Source organism: Notechis scutatus, chromosome 2 (genome assembly GCF_049901735.1).
Source record: "Notechis scutatus isolate UNSWTSFEM ecotype Mainland chromosome 2, rNotScu1.2, whole genome shotgun sequence".
Lineage (NCBI taxonomy): Eukaryota > Metazoa > Chordata > Lepidosauria > Squamata > Elapidae > Notechis > Notechis scutatus.
The window spans coordinates 252,408,475-252,434,535 of NC_142010.1; the positions used below are offsets into that span (position 1 = coordinate 252,408,475).

At 39.7% G+C, this 26,061-nt stretch overlaps 1 protein-coding gene across 5 annotated transcripts in view; it reads right to left on the reverse strand.

Moving 5' to 3' along the window:
* WDR7 (WD repeat domain 7) overlaps positions 1–26,061 on the reverse strand; it is a 265,074-nt gene that overhangs the window by 183,333 nt on the left and 55,680 nt on the right. For 3 of the 5 annotated variants that reach the window (XM_087958594.1, XM_087958593.1, XM_087958592.1), the window contains exons 15-18: positions 23,295–24,076; positions 20,680–20,768; positions 5,846–5,964; positions 2,909–3,032 (exon numbers count right to left, since the gene is read on the reverse strand). In XM_087958594.1, the coding sequence (XP_087814720.1) occupies positions 2,909–3,032; positions 5,846–5,964; positions 20,680–20,768; positions 23,295–24,076 (1,114 nt within the window). Of the gene's footprint in view, positions 1–2,908; positions 3,033–5,845; positions 5,965–10,812; positions 10,897–20,679; positions 20,769–23,294; positions 24,077–26,061 lie in introns of all 5 variants that reach the window. The other 2 variants (XM_087958591.1, XM_087958590.1) reach the window with 1 other exon arrangement.

Here is a 26,061-nt window from a genome sequence, read left to right on the forward strand (position 1 = left end):
ATAATCACTGGTATGGGTATCGTTTAGTGGGATGGATGCCAACTCCCAAAAATCTGAACAATAGTCATGCTCGCTGAGGAAATCTCTGAATTGAAACTCATATATCTGAAGCTATGCACTTTCTGGAGAAGGTTGCTTGAGGTCACCATCCCATGACCTGCATGCATGAAGTTCTGCTGGAAGGAAATCTCTCATCTTCCTTGTCTATGTGCCACAAGAAGCACTTGGTTTCTTAACCTGGAATCTGCTTTTTTTTTTTTTTTTTTACTTTATTTCACTAAAGTGTTACAGGGATTATTCAATAATTTATGCTCATACTACAATTTATGTCACGCCTGGAAATGGTAGCTGATCTTAACTAAGTTGGAAAAATGCAAAGAGACTACTATCCTTGTTTCTGGAGACAAGCTGTTGGAGAGGAGAAGGGCCATAATCTTCACATGGTAAAAGAAGTGATGATTATGAATTCTGAAATATAGTCACGAATGGGGACACAACAGTATGAATTTACAGTTCCTCCCACAAAACTGTCATATTGCAACCCTCCATTCTCCACCACAAATGCTCATGTCTATTGCGTTCTCCTTCATCTGGATTTTTCAACTCAACGTGGCTCGAAAGCAAAACAATGCAATTTAAGAATTTACCAAATTAAACCCTGCCCCTCAATGTTATTATTATTTGGGAAGCGTAGGGAAATAAAGTTGTCTATTTCCAAGTAAATGACCTTGTAAAAACATGTTTGTTTCCTAAAAAACACCCATTTCAAAAAGATAATCTAGACATATAAAATTATTATCTAGCCTAACTGCTAAAATGGCTGCTTTATGCTTCATGAAACAATAATTAATTTGGTATAGAGAGTTTTCTTCCATTTTTATTAATGATATCATGTGGCTAATAATATAGAGCTAATCCAGTGATGGACTGCTGCCAGTTAGGACCGGTTCTAGCGAATCATGAGTTGCGGTGAGCAGTTGGCCCCGCCCACCCACCCCGCCCTTTCCTGTCCTATATTTCCCTGTTTTTAGCTCAGCTGATTTGTGTGGCACAATGGATTACTACACCTCAGCTGTTTTATTCACCAGCGCTGATATAGAAGGTTAAGTTTTTAAGCTTAAAATGGGCGGTTTTTGAATGCTGTGCATGCGCTCAATTGTTATGAACCAATTCTTAAACCGGTTGCAGCCCACCACTGGGCTAATCCTATACTGCTTTATGGGTTAAGAAACTGTTCTTTTTTTTTTTTCACAGCTTAGTTAAGATCAGCTACCATTTTCCAGACATAAATTGTAAAACCAAATGGAAATTACAACTTTTACAACTGCATCAGAGAAAGGGCAAAACATATGCCTGAAGCTCAAAGTGACTCCTTCCTATCATGGATAGGTTATCATGGTAGCTGATGCAGCCAGCCTTTGCATTAAACCGAATACCAAGGAATATTGAGGGTTATTTTGAGAACAGCTCAGAATGATGTTATATAAATCTAAATTATATAAGTCATTTAGACTTAACAAGATCATGATACATCTTTCAAAGAAAATCAATTCAAATTTAAACACATAAAACAGTCTGGACAAAAAGGAAATTAAACAAATTCCAACCCAGCAAAAAAAAAAGGACAAGATAAATTAACTGAAATGGTCTCATAGAAGTAATCATAGAAGGATTTTAAGGTTTTAAGGTGTGAGGTAGATGAAAGGTTTCGTGCCCAAGGTTAATTCACAAAGTTGACTTAATTCAGAATAAATGACGGGACGTAGCCATGGGGTACTAGCCAATCTGATATCAACTTGCAATCTTTTCCAGCTTTAAACTGACAGACAACAAAGGAAAAGATGATCTTATCTATAAAAAAAGAACCCTACATGTCTAAAAGGACAATTGAGATAGGAAGCTCCAAGAGCATAGCGTATTCTTACAAAGCAAGACAAGAATGCAAAGGTTTATTAGAAAAGCAGCGTCACAAACACAAGCCTATATCTGCATGCATTATATTCTTGAATTAGGGCCAATAAATAAAATGCCTGTTAGATACATATTAAAAAGCACAGAACATTACACTCCTCTGATAGTTTGCACTCACTGAAGACATAGTATGGAAATGAGAATGGGCAGTTTTGAAAGCTTCTAGAATATTCTTAAAAAGATTCTGAAATAGGCTATGTGAAACCTTGGTCCCATTGGCCATTGAGTGGAAATACTGTTGGATGTGAAAATCCATGAAATCCAAATATACATAATTCATACAAATGATAGACAACATGAATTGGGTCCGCTTACTTCTTTTGTACAATTATGTAATTATGCAGATGACATGAATTGATATGTCAGTTGTTTGGATGGTTTCCAAAAAAGGAAGAGGGAGTTTTGTTTATTGTTTGGGAGCAAAAATCCAAAATACATTTTTGTTCATTGCATCTGGGGTTTCTTGAATTGAGGTTGTAATATATAGAGTTTTAAGGATCCCTTTTAGGATACTAAGTAAGTTTCAGCTGATATTATTGCTTTCTTGAAATATTGCTGAATTTTGACATTATGCATAACCCAAGAGACATAATGGTTTTTTAAATATACACATTTAAAGATATTTTTAATAGTTTTTTTTTTTTAGAGGATGCTGAAGCATGAAAAGTATCTGTATTTTAAAATATTGTTTTGACCGTACACATACACACATACTAATGCTATTTCCCAAAGAAATATTTTCAAAACTGCTTTAAAAGGTAGTCTGGAATTGTTCTGTTTAAAACATTCCTGATCTCTCCTTACCTTTTTGCATTATCTATTAATGACCTATTAATTCTGAAGTTCAATTAAACTGCAAAATTCTCAAATGGCTCTTCTTTTTTTTCCCCCTTTCATAGCACACAGCAACTAACAAGCAAATGCAGAAAATGCTCACGTGATATAACACTGTCCATATACTGAGGTAAATAAGGAGCCCAGGTATCAATGGCTTCCTTCCTGCCCGCCTGTTCAATTCTCCTCAGCTCTGCTAATAGTAAGGCTTGTGCAGCTTCTCTTACCTGAAAATCCAAACAGAACAGGGCATTGGTTCAATTAAAGCACTGGAATAATTGTAGAAAAAAGGTGCAATAAACATTAATAGTAACTTATCAGAGGGGGTCTAGTAGCACTTTTCCCGGTGTGTAAAGTATAAGCTTTTATGAGCTTTTCTTGCCTTTTAAGGACATTGGTGGGGTGAAAAAGGTATTATTAGATTCTTTTTTTTTTTTGTAGACAAAGCTCTCCTCCAATAGCAATAACACTTGGACTTATATACCGCTCCATAGTGCTTTATGGCCCTCTTTAAGTGGGTCTATGAAATTCGCCGTGGCCAACTGGCCATGGCCAACTCACCATAGCCAACTCTCCACAGGACAACTTTCCATGACCAACTTGCCATGAGGCAACTTACTGCAGGGCAAGAGTTACACTATCGAAGAAATGGTGTGATAGAAACATTAAAGAAAGGATGCAAAAGGAAGGACAGAACGAAATATGAATGGCCAAAATTAAAATACGATTTTAACATCGCTGAGACTGGAGCCTGTTTTTGTGTCTTAAGAATGAAGTAACTTGTGGCATTTTCTTGCTCATTCCCCCCCCCCTCCCTGTCTGTTTTCTATGCAGTTTAATAATAGCCTTTTCCACAGAATAATCAGCTATTTTACTAATTTGTTTTCTAGCAAAGCATTGTACTCAAGTCACTTAATACCAATGAAAGATAAGTTCACATCCTTGGAACATAAAATGTATTCCTAGCAGACAAAATTAAAAAAAAAATACATTTTTATTTATTTTAAATAATTAAATTGAATTGTTAAATTGTTCTGCAGCGAGTTGGTCATGCTGAGTTGGCTGCGGTGAATTGGCTGCGGCAAGCTGTCCCATTCTGTGTCTAAGACGTTTACAGAGTCAGCATATTGCCCCAACAATCTGTCTCCTCATTTTACTGATCTCAGAAAGATGGAAGACTGAGTCAACTTTGAGCCAGTCAGGATTGAACTGCGGCAGCGTCAGCCTGCAATACTGCATTCTAACCACTGCGCCACCACGGCTCTAACAAAAAAATAATTATCAACTAACCTGACAGCAACCTGTGCTGTATTTGACAAGATACATAATATAAAAAGATTCTTTGTAAAATTGAGCATTGAAGGAATAGGACATTTTTCTACTTCCCCAATGCTGTTGACGCTGAGGAAAGAACCACATTGACACAGAACGCCAACACTTTTTTAATTAGCAAAAATACTTTTTTAAATAGCAAAAAAATATATATAGCAAAAATAGCAAAAATATATGCTGCCATTTTATCCACGGGACATGATGGCAGGCGTAACCAAAAGGTTTTGAGGTTTTTTTTTGAATAATCAGGTCTACTTATTTACATTGAGATCGGCTTTTGCTGAAGGATTCCCAAAGGTTCCAGCAGTTACTCTCCCAAGCCAGTTTCTCTGATATGTTGAGACAGAGAGACAAATTTCCTACTCCGCACAGACCTGGATTTCACCATCACTATACAACGTCAGCAATAGTTTTTCAATTAAGCTGAGACGCCAACTCAACCCCCTACTGTAAATGTCACAGATTGGCTCCTCATATATTTCTTTTAAAGCTGCACAATCAACACTTTTCCCCTTTCTTCTTTTTGCCATAACAGCACAGATGTAATGTCAAGGCCAGATAGTCATTGATCAAAAATAGGGGACGCCAACTCCATTTGCCAGCTAGAGAAGTTACTCAGCACTTTCACCCTAGAAACTGGCCTAAAATAGAATGTCTTTTGCTTTGTTAAAACCACATCTAGCTTTTGAAAACAGCCAAATCCTTCTTAACAAATGCGAATCCTATCTATCTATCTATCTATCTATCTATCTATCTATCTATCTATCTATCTATCTATCTATCTATCTATCTATCTATCTATCTATCTATCTATCTATCTATCTATCTATCTATCTATCTATCTATTTATCTAATTTCTCTCTGTCACTATTAGGTGCTTAAATAATTTTAAAATATTTCAAATTTTAAAATATTTCTGAGAGGGGGGGAAAAATCTGAATTAAAAGCCACATAGAAGATAATATTTTTAACCCAGGGTTGAAACGAGGGATCCTTGGTGCTCTTCTGAGCTTGGTTGTTTTTTTGCAGACATTTCATTACCAAACTAGCTAACGTCATCAGTGCAAACTGATGACGCTACCTAATTTGAATAATGAAACATCTGCAAGAAAACGATCAAACTCAGAGAGCATCAGTGACCCTTAAATGCAACATTTCATGGATGTACAATCAGGCCAATTTCCTGCACAGTGATATTAAAGTGTTCCGTTCTCTATAGACGTGCCTCCTTCCATCTTACTTTTAAAATTAAGCATAGTATTGAAAAGTATTAAAAATAAATTTGCAGCAGTTATTGAACTGCTGATGCATGAACAGTAAACTAGCTGTGGTTTAATTCAAATACTGGAAGCTGTGTGTAGTTGATGGAAACAGGACCTTTCATTTTATGACTAAAACTTCCACATATTTTGATGGAACAACGGTGACATCTAGTGGCTGGGAAAAAAAATCCACTGTGCCTTCTTCTCTGAAGTCTATTTTCCCATTTAACCAGAATATACGATTGCCACACAGGGATGTTAACTCTCCATTTTACAAAACTGACCTGCAAATTGAATTGCATATACCATATATATAAATCCAACCTTTAAACCAGAATTATAGTACCCTTTTCTTGGAACAATATATCCAGTGTAAAAATAGTATTCCCTGTGCTGGCCAAGAGATTCATTTTTCCCTAACTGCCATCTTCAATAAAAAACTGTACCTCCAAGCATCGATCTTGCCATCTACGAGCCAACATTTCAAGGAGAGGTGGTCTAAATTGATCCAGGCCCAACAGGTCAGGTAGCATAACACAATGCATAGCAGCAAGCTGACTCCATCCTGTTAAGACACAGGCAAAAACACAACAATCACAATAGCAGAGGTAGTGGAAAACTGCTATATTTACTAGCAACCATAAGAACATTTCTCTATCCAGAACTTGCAATGGATTGTCTGAATACAAGAAATACTTTTCAGAATAAATAAGGCTGAAGTTACACTAAGTGAGAAAGCTAAAAGCAATATATCACCATAAGGGAATACATAGTAATCTTTCTAATCATTTTAGGCAATCAGTTAATTGAAATACATATTAACTATAACGCACTGTTATTCACTTTTATTAGGGTATTTTTGCTTCCCTCCTTACCTGGTATGAATAATTGCTACTTACCTCATCTGAATTTTAGAATATAACCTTTTCAGAAAAAGCAACTTCCAATTTCACTCAAAAAACAAATTATTGTTAATAATCATCTTTCCAAAATTGTACATTTGCAATATGTTTTTAACCTACTTTTTATCGTAGTGTTGAGATAATGCAGTATGTGAAGACGATCAACAGAATACTGCTTTATTTTTTCCATTCTCTTTACCCCATTCCTACTGGAGATTGGGATCTGTAGCCCTGTCAAAATCTAATCTCATATGCCACTGCTATAAAAAGATTGAACTTAGATCCAAAAGATGCACTTCCACCTGAGAAAAGGTTCTGCAGCTCAAAGAAACTATGAATACAAATATTAAAAAATGAAAACTATAACCATTACATTCTCATTCTCATATCTCTCTCTCTCTTTCTGTGTGTGTGTGTGTGTGTGTGTGTGTGTGTGTGTGTGTGTGTGTGAGAGAGAGAGAGAGAGAGAGAGAGAGAGAGAGAGATCATTTGCTGAGAAATGAAATAAATAAACAAATAATGTTAAACCACTTTTTGTTTAGTGGAGTTTTTGAAGAGTTGAAATAGAAAATCATTATAAAATATAATCCATCAGTAATTCCTGATTAATTTTGAGAACTTGTAAATGAATGCGTCCACTTTCTCTTCCCCTCACCCAAAGAAACCAACTGTTAATTCTATTGGCAGGGGTGTGCAACCTTGGCAACTTTTAGACTTATGGACTTCAACACTCAAAATGCCTCATCTAGCATAGCTGGCTGAGGAATTCTGGGAGTTGAAGTCCAGAGGTCTTAAAGTTGCCAAGGTTGGGCATCCCTGGTATAGGGTATTGGGACAGGGTATTTAAATATTTGAACTGGGTTTGCTGCTTAAAAATAACAAGGGATAGTATGGCAACAACTATAAATGGGGACATGGAGAGAACATTCATAACTATTTCCTTCCGCTGGTAATTCTCCACTTTTTCTTCCGTCTCTAAAATTCCTTTAAACATTCCTTTTTTATAAGTCTGAAATGTAATAAAAGATAAGAAAACAGTTTTTTCAGTATCCTGAAAAGGTTGCTATTGTGGTTGGCAGGAATATTAGGCATGTACCTGTCTTAACTTATGTAAAGATAAAAAAGAAAGTATAAAATAATAATTAATAGCTGGATAAAAATGCCAAATCCAGTCTAAACATCTGGCTGACTGCGATGAACCGTAATAACAAATAAATAAACTAGGCCGTAATATAAATCTATTTAGTGGAAATTTATGAGCAGGATCGGAGGCAATATGTAATAGAAATTAAACAATCCAAAGTATAACTATACACTAGCTATTAAATCTATAAGATAAAGACATATACTGCTACATTCAATGTTTAAATAAACCATTAAAAGTGTAAGTTCAGCGCTGGTTATCATAGACACCAATCCATTATTTTTTAAAAGGAATTGATTTCACAATAAATTTATTGCTGTGCCAATATACAAGAGTCTAGATGTTGTATTGTCTATTTTTATTCATAATTTTGTAAAACTGAAACTCCAGCAACTTTTCAGTCCAAGAAAAGATAGGATCAGGTTGACAAGGAGTATAAACACGAAGGCAGATGCAATTTTCCCACTCAGCTCAGAGAAGCCAACTTCAGAAGATATCTGAAGGGTGAGTTAAATTGTCGCTGGATCTCTGACTGGGTGCCCCAACTGGAGAAGGTCTGGATGGCAAAGGAAGGAAAGAGAGTTCCAAAGGTGCTTTCCTAAAAGGCAACTGGATTTGGGGGTTTTTTTTTCCCTTGAAAATGTTTCGCTTCTCATGTAAGAAGCTTACTCAATTTGGGACAACCATGACCTGGATGATTGAGAATCTCCACGGAAGGAGAAAGGAATAAGTCACCGCTGCCATCCTTCTGTTTCAGGAGCTGCAGTTATCACTAGTCAAAAGAAGCAGAAGCAACACAGCAGGTTTCACCACAAGGGGAGGTGCAAGGTGAGGCCATGTTGTGGCATTGTCCCGGGGACTTGGTTGCTAGTGTTGTGTTTCTATGAGTATGAGTCCTGAGGCCCTTGCACTATATGCCTCTGTTTGGTTAACCTCTACCTACTCCTTTGAGAGGAGTCAGGGGAGAAGCAAAGGATTCCCCTCCTTCACATGTTCACAACTTGGGTATGAGGGAAGGGGGCATCTGTGAAAGACTGAAAAGATTGAAAAGGGAGAAAAGAAAGTCTGAGAAAGGTGGGAGGAAGGGAGGGAGGAAGGAAAGACAAGGAGGGAGGGAGGAGAGAAGGAAGGACAGGGAGGGAGGGAGGAGAGATGGAAGGACAGGGAGGAAGGGAGGGAGGGGAGGAAGGACAGGAGGGAGGGAGGTAGGAAGGAAGGACAGGGAGGGAGGGAGGAAGGAAGGACACAGAGGGAAAAGGGAGGATGAGAGAAGGAAGGACAGGGAGGGAGGAAGAAGGAAGGGAGGGAGGAGAGAAGGAAGGACAGGGAGGGAGGAAGGGAGGGAGGAAGGAAGGAAGGAAGGAAGGACATGGAGGGATGAGAGAAGGAAGGACAGGGAGGAGGGAGGGAGGGAGGGAGGGAGGAGGGAGGGAGGAAGGAAGGAAGGAAGGAAGGAAGGAAGGAAGGAAGGAAGGAAGGAAGACAAGCAACCTTTTCTCAGCCTTGACCCATGTCATTGTTAAAGGGATCCTGATGTAACTTGGTGATTTTGGCGATTTTGAGAGGGCAATAAGGTTCCTTCGAGGAAAAACCTAGGAAGAGTTTCTTTGGGGCCATCAGAGCTAAGGAGAGAATGAGCTGCATCAACCATGGTTGTAAAAGGCTGGGGGGGGGGAGAAGAGAGAGCAATTCTGTGATTGTTCTGAAAAAAAAAACCCTGAAGCTTCTGTTTGAAAAACTTCTGTCTACAGTAGACCATCTGCTCTTCTGATGGTATATCACTTGGCCAGACTTGGGCTGTTGGGAGTTACAACTGTGCAACTTTTGTAGGGCTCCAGATTATAGATCGACATTTAATTGTTAAGTTTAAATAAACTATTCCTCATGCAGTGCTTGGAATCATCTAAATCTGAGACCCCTGGCTTAGAATCAAGAGGTTTCAGAGAAAACTCGTTTATCCTAATAAAACTGAGATATGTCACCCCTGAACTGTAAGGGTGTCCATTTAGCTCCACTACATGGCAGATTCTGTAACTACCCCTAGAGGGAGACTGGACTGCTGCTGCCGATTAGAGAAAAGCTTGGATCTAACAATAACTTAATTAAATTGCTCTTGGCATGACAAGAACATGGTAAGATATAATAAGGTATTAAGTTGTAAAACCACCTTTATTATTTGTTAAAATGATTATATTCTGAATAATTTACATAAATAATTGAAAGTCAGTCAATACATTATATGTCTCAACCTTATCAATCTCAAGATGTGTAGACTTCAACACCCAGAATTCATGCTGCCTGGGGGAATTCTGGGTGTTGAAGTCCATACATCTTAAGATTGATAAGATTGAAACACACTATTATAGGGTGACATATAGCATCCAGGGTTTTTATTTCAATTTCAGTCTTCCAAATCTTTTCTGGGAGGTACTCCTTGAAATCCATTCCACTGGGAGACAGACACAATTAGAAGCTATACACACGCCAGCCAATACACAAACGCACAGTGTATGTTTTACAAATGATTTAAAACCAATACATATTTTTTTTGGAATCCATTTGATTCCACTGATCCTGACAAAGTGAAGTTTTTATTTGTTGGAACATCACACATTAAATTGTTATTTAATCAGCATATATTGGTTAAATGTAATTCTGAAACAGACTTGCAAAATGCAAAGCTTTTCTAAAACCATTCAATGCCGTATCATCAACCAACCATAGAAATTTTCTTTAAAAAAATTGTTTGAATTCAAACTGTTAAAAACATCGTCAATCAGGATATTAACTAAATTGTATCTGTCATCCTCTGGCCTTTTACTTCACTTACATAAAAGAGAGTTAAGAAATTTTGAAATGTGTGGTCCTAGGTGCTCTCTGAACTCGGTTGTTTTCTTGCAGACGTTTCATTACCCAAATAGGCAATGTCATCAGTGCCTCAGTTACCTAGTTGGATAATGGGATATCTGTAAGAAAACAACCAAGCTCAAAAAGCACCAAAAAAAAAACCTAGAGTTCAACCTTAATTTACAATATTCCCTTCTATTGAAACTTTAAAAATCTCTGCCATTTTATAATCTAATACCTAACATTGCACATGGTTGTCATGACAGGATCAGCCCGCAAAGGCAGAGAAAACGAATTCGTTTTAATGAACTAAATGGAGTATGAGTTATAAGTAAAGATTGCTTAGTGAATGAATTTATTAGTTTTAAATAAAAGTCGCTAAGTGAATTTAAATTGTTTGGAGAATGGATGCGTCTATTGAGAGGGGCATACAACACAACCAGAGAGCAAGTCAGACAAAAGAAAGAAAGAAGAAGAAAAAAAGAGAGAGGTAAAGTAGAAAGAAGAGTGGTGAGAATACCTTCGTTTACTAAGAAACAGGAATGTAAAGGAGGAGCAGGGCCAGAGCCATCAGCTTCCGTGCTAGCAGAAACACCAGGAGCAACTTGAGCAGGAAAAGAAGAAATAAAAGAGGAAAATGAAGAAAGACATTTCCAGAAATGAAAAAAAAAAAAATTGGTTAGTATTATTAAAAGAACAAGAGTAAAACCAAAATCTCTACATTAACTGAAACACTATAAAAGAATCAGCTTTTAAGAAATGTATTCAGGAGAGAAAAAGTTAGTCAGTAATAAATTAGCTGGTTACTCGGGTACCCCAGAATGTGATTTGCAGACACCCTTTGCCAGAGGTGCCAAATATATTTGTCCATAGACTGATCTAAGCCGTGGTTTGTTTAACAATGACTTATGGAGCAAATAATTGTATGGGTTAACCTTAGCCATCCGTTGGGATGGTCACAAGGAAGTCCCAAGTCATTTTGAGAATTCCAACCTGGGGTTTTTTGGGGGGAAAGGAGGAAGGTGATAGGTTACAGAGAACTTTTCATTAGAGGTGGTATTCAGCAGGTTCTGACCAGTTCTGGAGAACCGGTAGCGGAAATTTTGAGTAGTTCGGAGAATCGGTAAATGCCACCCTCTGACTGGAGATTTTACAGTATCCTTCCCTTGCCATGCCCACAGAACTGGTAGGAAAAATTTTCGAATCCCACCACTGCTTTTCATCCAAAATGGACAACACTTGCTTGTTTTCTAACTATTCAAAGGGTTTGAATAAAAAAATAAATTATTAGATGTAGAATAAATCCTAAAACAGACTTAAAACTACTGAAGACAGGCAAATGAGGAGAGTAAAGACCCCTTGACCTCAAAAAGAAAGAGGGGGGGGAAAAAAACAGTACCCGTTTCTGTTAATTCGTATGCTGTGTTTTCTCAAAACTATCCTTTCTTGTGCTTCCTTCACTATCGCCCAAATAAGTTATAAGAATAACTGACAAATCACACTGGTAAGTCCACCCAACACACTCAAACATCCAAAGCACATGATGGCTTAGACTGCAATGTGGGAACCCATGGCATACTGGCAGAACATACATCTCAGTAGGACACCCCAGGGTATGTCCTTCATACCAAATTATTATTATTTTAACAAACTAGATATTAGGAGTGATTCATATCATAACCGCTTCAAAAACAGCATAGCTTCGAACAGGGGCTTTTCAGAATGGGCTGGAGAGGAAGGCAAACTCAATGTTTTGGAAACTAACCTCGTCAGGCAATCCGCGTCTTTAAAAACAGTAATTAAAAAAAATAGCGTTGGCTGAATTAAAACTCCTTTCGTTTTTACGGTGGGCGTTTTGTGAATCATGGAGGGGTGTGTGTGTGTCTTAATTTTCTTTTTTCTTTCTTTCTTTTTTTTAAACGAGAAGGCAGTCCAAAGGCGGGCCATAAACTTTATGGCTTCGCTAATGCTTCATGAATCAAATTATCATATAAAAAGGGCAGGCAGACCTTATGGCACACACCATTCTACAACCAGAGGTCAATGTTAAGATTTAGAGGTCACTCTCTGACACTTCCTTCTTGCAGAGAATTACCATATGTCATGCACAAGCATCTTCAAATTAATCCCTCTCCTTTATTCCATTGCAGGATGACAATAGGCTCAGGCTCCAGAACAGATTAACGTATTGTTTCCTGTATTGTATGTTTGGTTTTCATGCAGTGAACTACTTTTGTTACTCTAAGACATCTGCATCAAAATTACTGCTTGTATGATTTCCACATGGCATGTGCAAACCGGCTAGCTAGATGCACTTCATGTAAAAGTGGGGGGAGGGGGGGGAAGAGCTCACTAGAGCTGGTAAAGGATTCAGACTGACAAATGCAAATATCCAAATATCCATGTGAATTCCAGACTGAAAGTTTACGGTGCGATATTGGGGTTTGGGCTCTTTTGTGATCCGAGTGGGGGAAAGAGACGAGCCTCTTTGGCTGTCACTGTTTATACCAATCAATGCAACTGAAAGCAACAACAGCTGGCTTTGTGTATAGCAGGGAAGCAGCACTGGACTCTCCGGCAACCTGAAAATAATCACTGCATGAATCGATTAAATGCAGACTCTGTTCGCTGTGTCTTAAATGTGCTTCAAGTAACCAAGTTAAAGCCAGCAAAATTTGTGTGTCTGTGTGTGTGTGTGTGTGTGTGTGTGTGTGTGTGTGTGTGTAATTTTTTTTCTGAGGTTTTCGCGGGTATTTGTATCTGGATATTTTTCTCCCGCATAAAATTGGAAGTATCTAGGCGACGTTTCGATGAAGTCTCATTCATCATCTTCAGGCTTGTGTCTTCGGCTTTGTGCTTCTCGGAGTATTGTGAGCTTGCAGCTGCTTCTTCCTTTTAACTGCTAGTGGGGGTGTGACTTGATTGGGTGGGGGCTTGGCTGTGTTCTGATTGGGTGGGGGTTGTTCTCATTGGTTGGGGGGTTGGCTGTGTTCTGATTGGCTGGGGGTGTGTTCTGTTCAGGTGGGGGCTTGGTTGTGCTCAGGTTAGTCTTAGTTGCTGGGGGATTTGAGCTAGTGAGCTGTGATCCTGTTGTTTGGCTTCGCATTTGTGATCATGCCACATCTTCATGGTGGGCGTCAGTTCGCTTTATGTATGGGTCGGAGGGGTTTGAAGCGGGTTGTGATGCAGCTGTGGTACAGCTTCTGGTCCGTGGTCATGTCTCATCTTCTGTGTGGGTGTGAGTCTGCTTTCTACGTGGAAGTGTGGTGGTAGCATCTTGTGTGGCCCTTGTGGGTGTGGGTCTGGTGTCATTCTTCATGTTAGGTACTCGTTTGTTAATGAGGGTGGGTTTCCAAATGGCTGGTAGGCGTGAGGTATCATCTCGTTTATTCATGCTGTGTGGGCGTTTTTTTATCTCTATGGCTTCTCTGATTATTCTGTTGTTGAAGTGTTCAGTTTTGGCGATAGTTCTGGTATTTTTAAAACTGCTATCTATACGCACTCTCACACCACCACCCAGCACAGATCAATTCCGTAGCCGAGACACTCATCTCCAGAACAAAATGCTTAGCTGATGAACAACACCTAAAAACTGAACTACACACTCTCACTAATGTACTAACAGCCAATGGATTCCAAAGAAAGAAGATTACCCACCTAATCCAAAAAGAAACCCCAACCAAAATCCAAGACAGAGAACAAGAGAATGGCAAAGCCCTCCTCCCATAGGGGGAGGAGTAGGGGGCGTGCATAAGCGCACCATCGTGCCTACCGTCCCTGTCCTATTGTTTCTCTTATTCTTTTATTTTTCTTATATGTACCCATTTCATGTATTCACAACTATGTATACACTTATACTTATTATCTTGTAAACAATTGGCAAATCAAATCAAATAAAATAAAATAAAAGGCACTACAGACAAAATCAGAAAGATCCTCCAAAAACACAACATTAAAACAGCATTCTGCACAAACAGAAAAATATCCACCATCCTAAGAAACCCTAAAGACAAAATCGATTTAGAAAACAAAGGAGTATACGAAATCCCTTGCACCGCCTGTCCCACCACATACATCGGACAAACTAACAGAAGAATAAGTGCACGCATTGAAGAACACAAGACTCAATCAAAAAAGAAGAAGCGACCTCTTCCCTGGTCCAACACCTCAAAGCCACAGGACATGAGATTGACTTTAAAACAGACGAACACAATACAGAAGCCTGATGATGGCAGATGAGATTCTGCCGAAATGTTGCTACAACTTTAAAAGCACAACTATAATGACGGGGGAATATACCCGAACAAAGCTGAATACCATACATGTAAGTACCCGCGAAAACTTAAGAAAACATCTATCTATCTATCTATCTATCTATCTATCTATCTATCTATCTATCTATCTATCTATCTATCTATCTATCACAAAGGCAGTACCAAGTAATAGCTGATTAAGAAACACTTAAATTGAACATGTAATCTAAGACACAATTTCTTTTTTTAAGAAACAAGTTTAGAGAAATATATACAGTGCTATTTTCTTACTATTGTTTTTTTTTACCAAAAATAGTATTAATTTCCTTGATGTTTATTATTACCATGTTTCTCCAACAATACGGCCTCCACCAATAGGAAGCCCCACCATGTTTTATTGGCATAAAATCAAATTAAGCCCCTCCCCCAAATTAAGCCCCATATTAAACATGCGAAATGGGGGGGAGAGCGGGGGGCTTGCCGTTAGTAAGTACTTTTGTTGCATGCCCGGATATGGTGCTGCCTGCGTTGGTGGGGCACTTAATATCGGAGACCTTCCACCGTTGCTTCTCCCTTCTCCCTTGCTGCCCCTTCTCCCTTGCTGCCGCGGCGTTTGGCGCAGCCATGTGCAGCCAGTCAGGGCTCCTCCCTGCAACCGGAGCCCTGAGGAGACACTTGGCTTCAGGCGCTCCCGTCTTCCCTTTGCTTTCGAAGGTAAAGCGAATTATTTTACAAAGCCTCCCCTGCCCGAGAGGGCAGCCCAACCACGTGGGAGGCTAATCTCCGGGGCCTCTTCCGTTCCTCCCGACCTCCCTACGCTGCGCGCCTCTGACGCCCGCTCCCTTCAGCCCAGCGAGCTCTTCCACCTCAAAGAAAGGCCAGGCGGGCGGCTGCGGGCAGCAGCAGCGGGTCTGAGCCGCTCGCAGCGAAACAGCCACCACCCGTAGCCCGGCGCAGGGAGAGCAGCGAGGTTAGCACCCGCCAGCCCGGGCGAGATTTGGGAACGAGGGGCAGGAGGAGGCATGCACACACCCGCGGCTCACTTTCCCAGCTTTGCCCAGCCCTTACGGCTCTGGCGCGGCCCTGGCGGGCAGTGAGCGCCCCGCCGCGGACCCTCCGCTCATCCTGCCAGGGCCGCGCCAGAGCCGTAAGGGCTGGGCAAAGCTGGGAAAGTGAGCCGCGGGTGTGTGCGTGCCTCCTCCTGCCCCTCGTTCCCAAATCTCGCCCGGGCTGGCGGGCGCTAACCTCGCTCGTTCTCTCCCGCGTCGGGCTACGGGTGGTGGCTGTTCGCTGCGGCGGCTCAGATCCGCTGCTGCTGCTCCGCAGCCGCCCGCCTGGCCTTTCTTTGAGGTGGAAGAGCTCGCTGGGCTGAAGGGAGCGGCGCGTCAGAGGCGCGCCTGCGTAGGAGGTCGGGAGGAACGGAAGAGGCCCCGGAGATTAGCCTCCCACGTGGTTGGGCTGCCCTCTCGGGCAGGGGAGGCTTTAGAAAAATACCGCTTTACCTTCAAAGCAAAGCGAAGACAGGAGCGCCTGAAGCCAAGTGTCTCCTCAGGGTTCCGGTTGCAGGGAGGAGCCCTGACTGGCTGCACGTGGCTGCGCCAAACGCCGCGGCAGCAAGGGAGAAGGGAAAGCAACGGTGGCCCGAACCCGAAGGTCTCCGAATATCCAAGCTGTCGCTGCCCGCCCACCCACCTGAGGATGCAAGGGGGGAGAATTAAGTCACCCCCCGAAAAGACGTCCTAGCCGTTTTTTCGGGGGTCAAAAAAAAAAAAGGCCCGGCCTTATTATGTGAGAAACACGGTAGATTGGAGAAGTAATTAACTAGAAGGTTAATAACTGAATTCCCAATAAATGGTTAGAGATTATATATTTATCTCTATCTTCCTATCTTTCTAAACAAGATAGATAGATAGATAGATAGATAGATAGATAGATAGATAGATAGATAGATAGATAGATAGACAGACAGACAGACAGACAGACAGACAGACAGACAGACAGACAGACAGACAGACAGACAGACAGACAGACAGACAGATAGATAGATAGATAGATAGATAGATAGATAGATAGATAAAAACACCCCTCTAATTGCTTCATTTAAAATACACTCCATTGTGGGCAATTTCACAAAAAATGCCACCGAAATTAGGTCTGTTTTTCACCAAAATTATATCTGTTTTTCAGGGACTTGTATCACATCACTATACAGTTATCAAAATATTTATTTTACATTGAATTCTTCTACCCGCTAAAAGCAAAATAAGAAAAATAAAGCTTTCAATTGATCCAGCTTTTAAACTGACTGGGATAAAACTGTTTCAGAAGCCTTAATATATATCTCAGGAAGAAAAAAAAAGGAAATAGAAAATCACAGATCCCTAGTTTGCTTCCCGTGTGCTGTTCAGCATTTCAAATTGAGGAAGCATAATGAAAAAAGAAAGGTAAAAAGTGCCAGCAGAGGTCCCTCTGTCTAGAGAACATGCTATTATACAGATACACAAAGAGTGATGAACTTTTTATTAACTAGTCACATGTGTAGTTTATCCACTTTCCTGGCATGCAAACACCATTGCCTCAGAGTAGAAGGCAATTGGATTACATATTTTAACAAATACAAGTAAAGTTGCTGATTTTTCTATTTATTTATTTGTTAAATTTATTTGGCGCCTAACTCGCCATAAGGAGGGTTCTAGGGCTAGGCAGCTTACAATAATAAAAATGAAGAAAAGAAAAATGTGTAAACATAACAGTAGCAAAGTAATGGCAACTGACTTTTAAGTAAGTGATTTTTCTATATTCTCTGCATCGGGATTAGTACTAACCTCACTTGCAAAATCATTAAATAATCAATTTCTTATTTTGGAGAAATAGACACCTGCCAACTGAAGGGGTTAACCTCAATTAGAAAAAAAAAAGTCATGGTAATGTGGACATAAATTCTGTAGGGAAAAAAAAAAAAAGCAAAATTAGTTGCACACATACTTTTTCCCCCTCACATGGAACAGAATGCAATCTTTTAGAATGTCTCAGTTCTGAAACTTATCATCATTCCTTGTATAGGAATGATGAATAAACACAATCACTTGTACTTCATTTATTTTACTTGCACTTGTATTGAGAGCTTCCACAGATAAATTATTTGTGTGTCCAATCTCACTTGGCCAAAAAAGAATTCTATTCTATTCTATTCTATTCTATTCTATTCTATTCTATTCTATTCTATTCTATTCCCATTGTCTATTCTATTCTATTCTATTCCCATTGTCTATTCTATTCTATTCTATTCTATTCCCATTGTCCTATTCTATTCTATTCTATTCTATTCTATTCTATTCTATTCTATTCTATTCTATTCCCATATTCTATTCTATTCTATTCTATTCTATTCTATTCTATTCTATTCTATTCTATTCTTTCTATTCTATTTCTATTCTTATTCCTATTCCTATTCCGTTTGTTGGGGAAAATGAGACCAATGAAACTGAAAGCCAAAAAACCCACTAGACTTCTAGCTTTAGATCTGCTTAGTGATGACTGAACGGGAGCTAGAAACCCAACGGCAATGGTTATGAAGACATTTACAATAGCTCAAGCCACCCTGGTTCCCCTAAACCAGGGGTCGCCAACCTTTTGGACCTCAGGGACCAGCAAACTCATAATTTTAGATCCCAGGGACCACTAACTGGTCCTGTGGGCGTGGCCTAATTTGTGGGTGTGGCTTGGTGGTTATGTGACTGGTTGGGCATGGCTTGTATCTAAATATTATAAATATTTATATAAATATTGATTTTTTTATAAAAAATAGAGCAACTTTTACCCAAAATCAGGCAAAACAGGCAGGCAGATTGAGTTGCTCACAGAATCAGATTCATTCAGAAATCTATCTATCTGTCATTGGCTAGCTCAGTCTGTCACATAAAATTTTCTTGCAAGCAAACTCATAAAATTAACTCACAACACACCATGTATGCAAATATTGAATTTTTTATTAAAAAAAAAACACCTTTTATCCAAAATCAGGCAAAACAGACAGATTGAGTTGCTCACAGAATCATTCAGTGATCTATCTATCTGCCATTGGCTAGCTCAGTCCCTCAAATTTGCTTGTTGTGAATCTGCACTGACTTTGCTTACAAACAAACCTTCAATCCTAAGGGAGGTTCAGCTGTGTTTAGCTAGAAAGCAAGAAATCCAACCATTTCCTGCTTCCTAGCTAATCTAAATCTCCCGGCACAGCAGAACAGATGACGGTCGGAAAAAGGAAAAATAGCAACTTAGCAGACAAGTTTGCCGGGTAAGGAGAGAGTGGGTGGGGAGGCTGAGCAGCCTTGTGTTTTTGCACAGCCTGGATTAATTGCTTTGGGGGGGGGGTGCTCTGGGGGTGAGATTTCTTTGCGGCCCACCAAAATTTTCTCACAGCCCACCAGTGGGCTGCGGCCCTAAACAATAAACAACCATAGAGCAATAGAAGAAATCGTGCAAGATGGTTAAATCATGCAAGATCTTGCCAAGAAAGTCAAAACTGCAAAACACCTAACATAATATCAAGTTCACGAGACTGCTAAAATCATGTGAGATTCCATGAGATTTTTGGGTGATGGTGGTGGAGGAATTATAAAAAGTTGTAAATGGAGATGTACTTGGCCCATTGCAGGTGCTTGCATGATGGTGCTATAGACTAAACTCTTAACAATGCCTAAAATTTATCTAGCATTATTATAACATGTTATAATATAACATATAGTATAATATAACAAGTACCGTACTTTGTACGGCATAATTTTTTTAAAAAACATCAATGAGACGGGTTTATAAAAAATAGTGAGCTAGCTTTTTTGGTCAATATATTAATGAACTTTCACTTCATTTTTGGAGAAGTGCATACAACATCAGAAAACAGCTACTTTTCTGTCCATCTAGCAGAGCAATTGAGTAGGTGGCCACAAATCAACACCTTTTCGCTGATGTTTCTGTTTGTAGAAATTTGATTTGGTGAAACTTCAAACTGTCCAAAAGGCTTTCTCTATTATTAACTTGGCCTTTAACTGGTTTAGAATTTTCTATAATTAAAGATATTGTATTATTATTATTATTATTATTATTATTATTATTATTATTATTATTATTATTATTATTATTATTATTATTATTATTATTTATTATTTATTATTATTGTTGTTGTTGCTGTTGCTGTTGCTGTTGTTATTTTATTATTATTATTATTATTATTAGTAGTAGTAGTAGTAGTAGTAGTAGTAGTAGTAGTAGTATGTCCTTGTCTGTTAGGTTTGTGGATTTTTTAATGGATTTAATTTTGCTGAGGATTGCATTTGTAACATTTATTATAAATTATAAATCATTTACATGTAGGCAAATAAATATTTTAAGTTTTATTTTCTGCAAACGCTGTAAAATCCTTCACTTTTTTACTGCTTTAAAAAATGAGGGCAGGACAACTTACAGCTTTTACAGGTGCTAAAACACTAGAGAAAGTTCATCTACAACATCAATAATAGAAAAGGTGAAAGGGAAGAGAACATTTTGAACCTAAAAACTGTAATTACTTACTATAACTTTAATTACAATAAACGTAAAAAATGGAACAAACATCTGACCAAGGCAATTGCTACTTCCCCACCAGATGGGTCAAATGTCAAATGAATTGCAATCTATAAGAAATTAAGCTGTCACCTGCCAGTTTCACCACAAAACAGGCTGACCCTGAATCCACTTCTAAAATGTAACAGAAAATATTTCCAAATTCACAGTTCCTATAAGGCATTGAAAGAGAATGATGGATAAATGCAACAAAAAGTTGGATAAGAAGTAACATTCCTAAGAAAATCGATATGATCGATTTTTTAAATAAAAATATTTATGTGTTCAAATATTGTACTAGAAAGAAGACTTAACTTTCATGGATATTAGTAATTTCTCACCATTATCAAAGATTTCAGCTACATCCCATTGCTAAAAACCGTGTTTTCCATTTCAAGTTTTGCAAAAGTGGTCTAAACTCTAATCCAAATTCAATAAAATACTTATAATTCAGAGCAGGAAAAAAATGATGCAAATAAGATTTGACTACAGAGTAGTGGTTCACAAATTCTCAAAAGCCTGATGTTCATTACCTTGTTTAATCAATCCTTGTGCTGTTGGACTAGCAAGTGGAGTAGAAGTCTTCACTCTTCCAAGGTCAGGAGTCCCTGGTCTAGGTGGCCTACAAATAAAACACTTGTGAATTTATAACTAAGCACGTAAAGGAGATTGTTTATAATTTCATATTTGTGTTGTGGCCCACCAGCTGCTACCGGAGGTGGTAGCAGACTCAGACAATGAGGAGCTTGGGCTAATCCTGGAGTCTGGGGAAGGCTCTGATGGATGCTCTGCGTCAGAAGCAGAGATGGGGTCAGGGCCATCCAACATTTCCCAGCTGCCTACAGAGGTGGAGATAAGTGGGGAAGAAGAACAGCTGGAGCCTGTGCGTATGTGCAAAGCTGTCAGGAGAGGAGAACAACTGAGGAACAGGGGTCAACTTGGAAGGAAAGGCACACGTGGACGCTGAATGGAAACAAAAGGGGAGTGATGGTTGCAGGAGACAATTAGTTCATATTTCTTTTGGAAGATTTGCTTATCAGAGTTCTGCCTCACGGAGACTCCTTGCCAGGTATTTAATTTACAGCTTTGGGACTGGAAGCTCTCACCTGGCAACTATCCAAGGACTGATAAGGTCTGTTCTTGCAATTAACCCTTCCTTGGGAGAATTATTGCCGGGACTTTTCTGCGTGTGAATGCCATGAATTCACAGTAACTAAATAAAGAGCGGCTTTTCGGGACAGGGAGTCTGTTTCTTGGTTCTGCTAAGCCTGAACAATTTGAGCCTGGTGTCTTAAGAAAACATATTAAAAACTTCCACTTTATCTACACCGAACTGCAGTACTTTTTTTCCCCTGATCTTCTTTCTAGCCCATTTGTTTTGTCCAAATCTTCATCATTTTCTAGAAAATATTTACACTCTTCCAGAATTTATTTTGCTTTTTCTTGTGGGACAGGCTAATGAAGGCTCTTGCCATGGTTCTCATGAAGGCTCTCATTAATGAGTGGCTTTGGGTGCATGGAATTTCCAGCTGTGGGACTCTAACACTTTTAGTTCTCATGGGGTTGGACTACCCAGACAGACCTGGTCCACAATCTATGGGTTCTCCTGGACTCATGACTCCTTCTCAATGAGCAGGTGGCAATTGTGGCTAAGAGAGCCTTTGTACAATTATATGCTGTGTGCCAATTGCACCCCTTCCTGGATTGGGAGTCTCTGTTCTCAGTCACTCAAGACCTGGTCATCTCATGCTGGACTACTGCAATGTGTTCTACATTGGGCTACCCTTGAAGTGTATCAAGAAGCTTCAGCTGGTGCAAAATGCAGCAGCACGGGTAGTTCTTGGGGCCCCTAAGGTGGCCCATGTTACACCACTGTTCCACATGCTGTACTGATTGCCACTTTGCTCCTGGGTTCAATTCAAGGTGTTATCAAGGGTGTTATAATTTTTAAAGCCCTTCAGGCTATATCTGAGGAACCAGCTCAGCCTGATGGGACTAGTCCACCCCACCTTCAATGACAGAAGCGACATGCTGAGGACTTTGTCAGTCAAGGAATTTTGCCAGGCAGGGCCAAGAAGAAGAGCTGGTGGAAGCAGAATGCAGAGTCCCAGAAAGCAGCAGCTTTGAGAGCAAAACAAAGCGCTACAAAGAACACCTGAGAGCAGCAAGCTGATTGTGCAGACCAATGACTTTGAACAGGGTTGGCTGGGAAGGGCAGGGTGGAATTGTGTGAATAAGATCAAAGACAGAATACAGCCAAGATCGGGCACATGAGGTAAGACAACATCATGATATAAAATATAGAGAAAGATAGGAAACAAATTAACAAATAATACATGAAATAAATAAGATTTACCTGAGCAAAAAAGTATTGGACCTCTAAATTTACCATTATTGTAAGGCTTTTTGTAATGAACATGCCTCCTCCAAGGCAATTGCTATCCCTTCCTGCCCAAGTCTGGTATCAGTTAAATCCAAACCTTAATTGCTAGTTCTGCATTCTTAACTAAGTTTCAATTCAACAAATAATTTAACAAATTAAATACTACTTATTGAATATATTTGTATTTGCTGGATTATGATCTCCCCAGCAAGTACAAATAGCAATAGCACTTAGACATATACACCGCTTCATAGTGCTTTATAACCCTCTCTAAGCAGTTTTATGTCCCCCAACAATCTGGGTCCTCATTTTACAGACCTCAAAAGGATGAAAGGCTGAGGCAACCTTGAGCCGGTGAGACTCGAACTGCCAAACTGCAGGCAGCTGGCAGTCAGCAGAATTAACCTGCAGTACTGCATTCTAACCACTGCGCCATCACAGCTCATATCTACACAATGTAGTCTCAATTTAATGGACAGACCTAGGAGAGAGAGGCGTCCATGACTCCTGATGGTTCATTCAGACAGCATGACACCCACAGCGCTATCGTTACACAAATGATGCCACCACAAGCATCGTTATACAAACAAAGGGTATGGCAATATTGGCATTATTTTACACTCATTCATGCGGAAGATGGCGGGGTTTGTTCATTGCATCATGGACTACTAAAACAAGGTTGCAATTTAGTATGGAATTCCGGAAGGGAGAAGGGAAGAGAAAACAAGAAATGCAACACTAGTTAAGCGAAGTTGTTAAAGGTACCTGGCTGGCCCCTTTTTCATATGCTCTCCAATAAAAGTTGCATTGGTCATGCTCATCAAGGTGTTTGCCAGGGAGATGATGGAGAGGAGGTGTTGGGTTGTTACTGCGCGTGAAATGCCGTACGTCCCCCTGATGTGTCGCTCGGTCAGAGGGTCGGGCTTTACTATCTCTGTTCTATCACTAGAGGGTACCTGGTCTACAGGCTTATGATACCCTGGCAACATCAAAGACATGTGGCCGCCTCTTGAAAGCAAGCCAAAAGAGACAGAACGGTGAGGCCTCAACATCCCTAGACGCTCACTGCAAAGTTCATCCAGAACATTATTCAACCCCCAAGCGTGAAGGCACGACATAAACAGCTTGGCTGTGTCCATAGTTAGGTTATATTCTAAGAGAGTTAACGGCTTTGATTTGCTGGACCGGTATTCGGGGTCACCGTCCTCTCTTCTTTGTCTGGCTTCCTCATCCTCATCGTCTTCGTCAAAAAGACGTTCTTTTATGTTTTCTTTGATGGTTTCTTTGACGGTTTCTTTGACCTGCTGAAGCAGGACTGCAGCTCGTTTGCCAGCCAGGAAGGGACTTCCTTTGTCAGAGCTGCCAGATGCTTTCTGTAAATTCTCAGGGGAAATAAGGGCTGTGTTAGGCCTGGAGGCTTCCTCAGTTAGTAACTGAATAATCAGAGCTTCCACATCAAAGAAGAGAATATGGACATCTGGGTCTGTTAAGTTGGTCTTCAGGGCTTGAACCATCAGAGAGTTGTGTGAATATTTTGGCAAATTTCCCTTTAACAAAACAGAGAATACAATTATCTCTGATATGCTTTTCTGTTTATGGGTTTGTACATTACACATTGTAAATATATTGGGCAGGAACACTCGATACAGTTGTTATACGCTAAATAAATAAATAACCCAATATAGTTGTAATTTTTGAAAAACACAAATAAACATAGGTGTCATAGGTAAACATAGATAATAGTGAACCTAAACATAGGTATCACTAAGTGCTCAATGAGAATGTTTTGAAGCAGTATATATTACTAATTTTTAAAGCAAATCCTAGACATCACTTTCATCATGTTTTTTTAAAAAATGTACCAACTAGAAAACCAGTTATGTTAGCTTTTAAAATAATAATAAATATTGTAGTGAAAATCAGTGTCCTGCAGATTTTTATCTATTCTTTGTGCTCTCTAAGCTTAGTTGCAAACTAGATAACATCATCAGTGCTAGTGCGTGTGGGGTTTGTTGACTATTTTGTATACAGTAGCTTGCCCTACCAATGTTGCTGTGGGGGTGTGCTTTAGTCCTGCCTTAGGTGCAAAGCCAGTTGGGTGATTTTGGACTAGTCACTCTTTGTCAGCCCTAAAAAAAAGAAGCAAGGACAAACCACTTCCAAAATCTTGCAAATAAATGGGCAGAAAATTAATTATCAGGAGTTAGAATGGATGAAAAAAAAAATCACTTAATTGAAAGATCGGACGTCCCAAAAAGGCAGCAGGACTTTCTTTCCCTTCCTTCCTTCCTTCCTTCCTTCCTTCCTTCCTTCCTTCCTTCCTTCCTTTTGCTTGAAGACATTTTGCTTCTCATCCAAGAAGCTTCTTCAGTTTTAATTGAAGAGAATGGAAGATTTATATTGGAATATAAATATAAACCCTTCCATTCTCCACAGAAGAGAATTCAGGCAGAACGGAAGGAGCTTCTTGGATGAGAAGCGAAAGGTCTTCAAGCAAAAAAAAAAAAGTAAGTCCATCTGCCTTTTGAAAAAACAACTTTGGGACAACCATGACTTGGATGACTGAGAATCTCCACTGAAATATCAGATTTCTTTTCCTCAAATAATTACCTAAGTATTGGGCTGCAGTGGGGTATCTTACATTCAGGTAACTCCCTACTCATTTTTATATTGATACTATTCCCAGCCAAATAACACAAAGTGGCTCTTGGACACATAATGTCACAAAGTGGCTCTTGGACACATGTCAGCATTCCAGCAACCCTCCATTCCACCCAATAACCCCGAGACAGACATCTTCTCAAAGGTTCCTTTTTATTTGGATAGTAACTGGCACAACAACTGAATCTGAAAGTTCCGGGTTTCCTTACAATAACTAAAAACTACAAAATCCATCCCCTGCACCCATTATCACATCACATGGCCCAATCACCATCCATTCCAAGTTATGACTTCCTCTCACTTATTGTTGTGGTTATCCGGCAGCAAGTGCAGATGGCTGAGGAGAGCGAGGACTCTGATGAGGGGCCAGGACCATCAGGGAGTGGACTGCTGCCTTCAGAGATTGTGGGGGCTGGCAGCAGTGATGAGGAGGTTCCTGAGGAGCCTGTGCCAAGTGCGTGCGAGCACAGGATGATTTGTAGAAGAGAACAGCTGGAGCAGCACAGGCGACTCAGGAGTAAGGAGGCAACGTAATGGCCCCTCCCTCCAGGGAATATAAGCCTGGTTTCAAAAGGTTTTTGCTTTTGCAGAAAGCAAAAATGTTCTAAGGACTCAGCGTTATGTGTGGAGACTCTGGCTTATCTGAAGAATTCTGTCAAGGCTTTTCTGGTTGGACTAATTGGTTGCAAGCCATCTTTTATCTACAAAGAAGTTATTTGTAGATTAAAGCTGAGAAGGTTTAAGTTGCTGCGTTTGTTTGAGATTTTCTTGCTGGTAACAGGGTTGGATCAGAACACTTATGTGAAACACCCCCTGACCTTGAATCAGAAAAAAAGAATGTTATTATGTCTCACTAGATATACTCCAATAA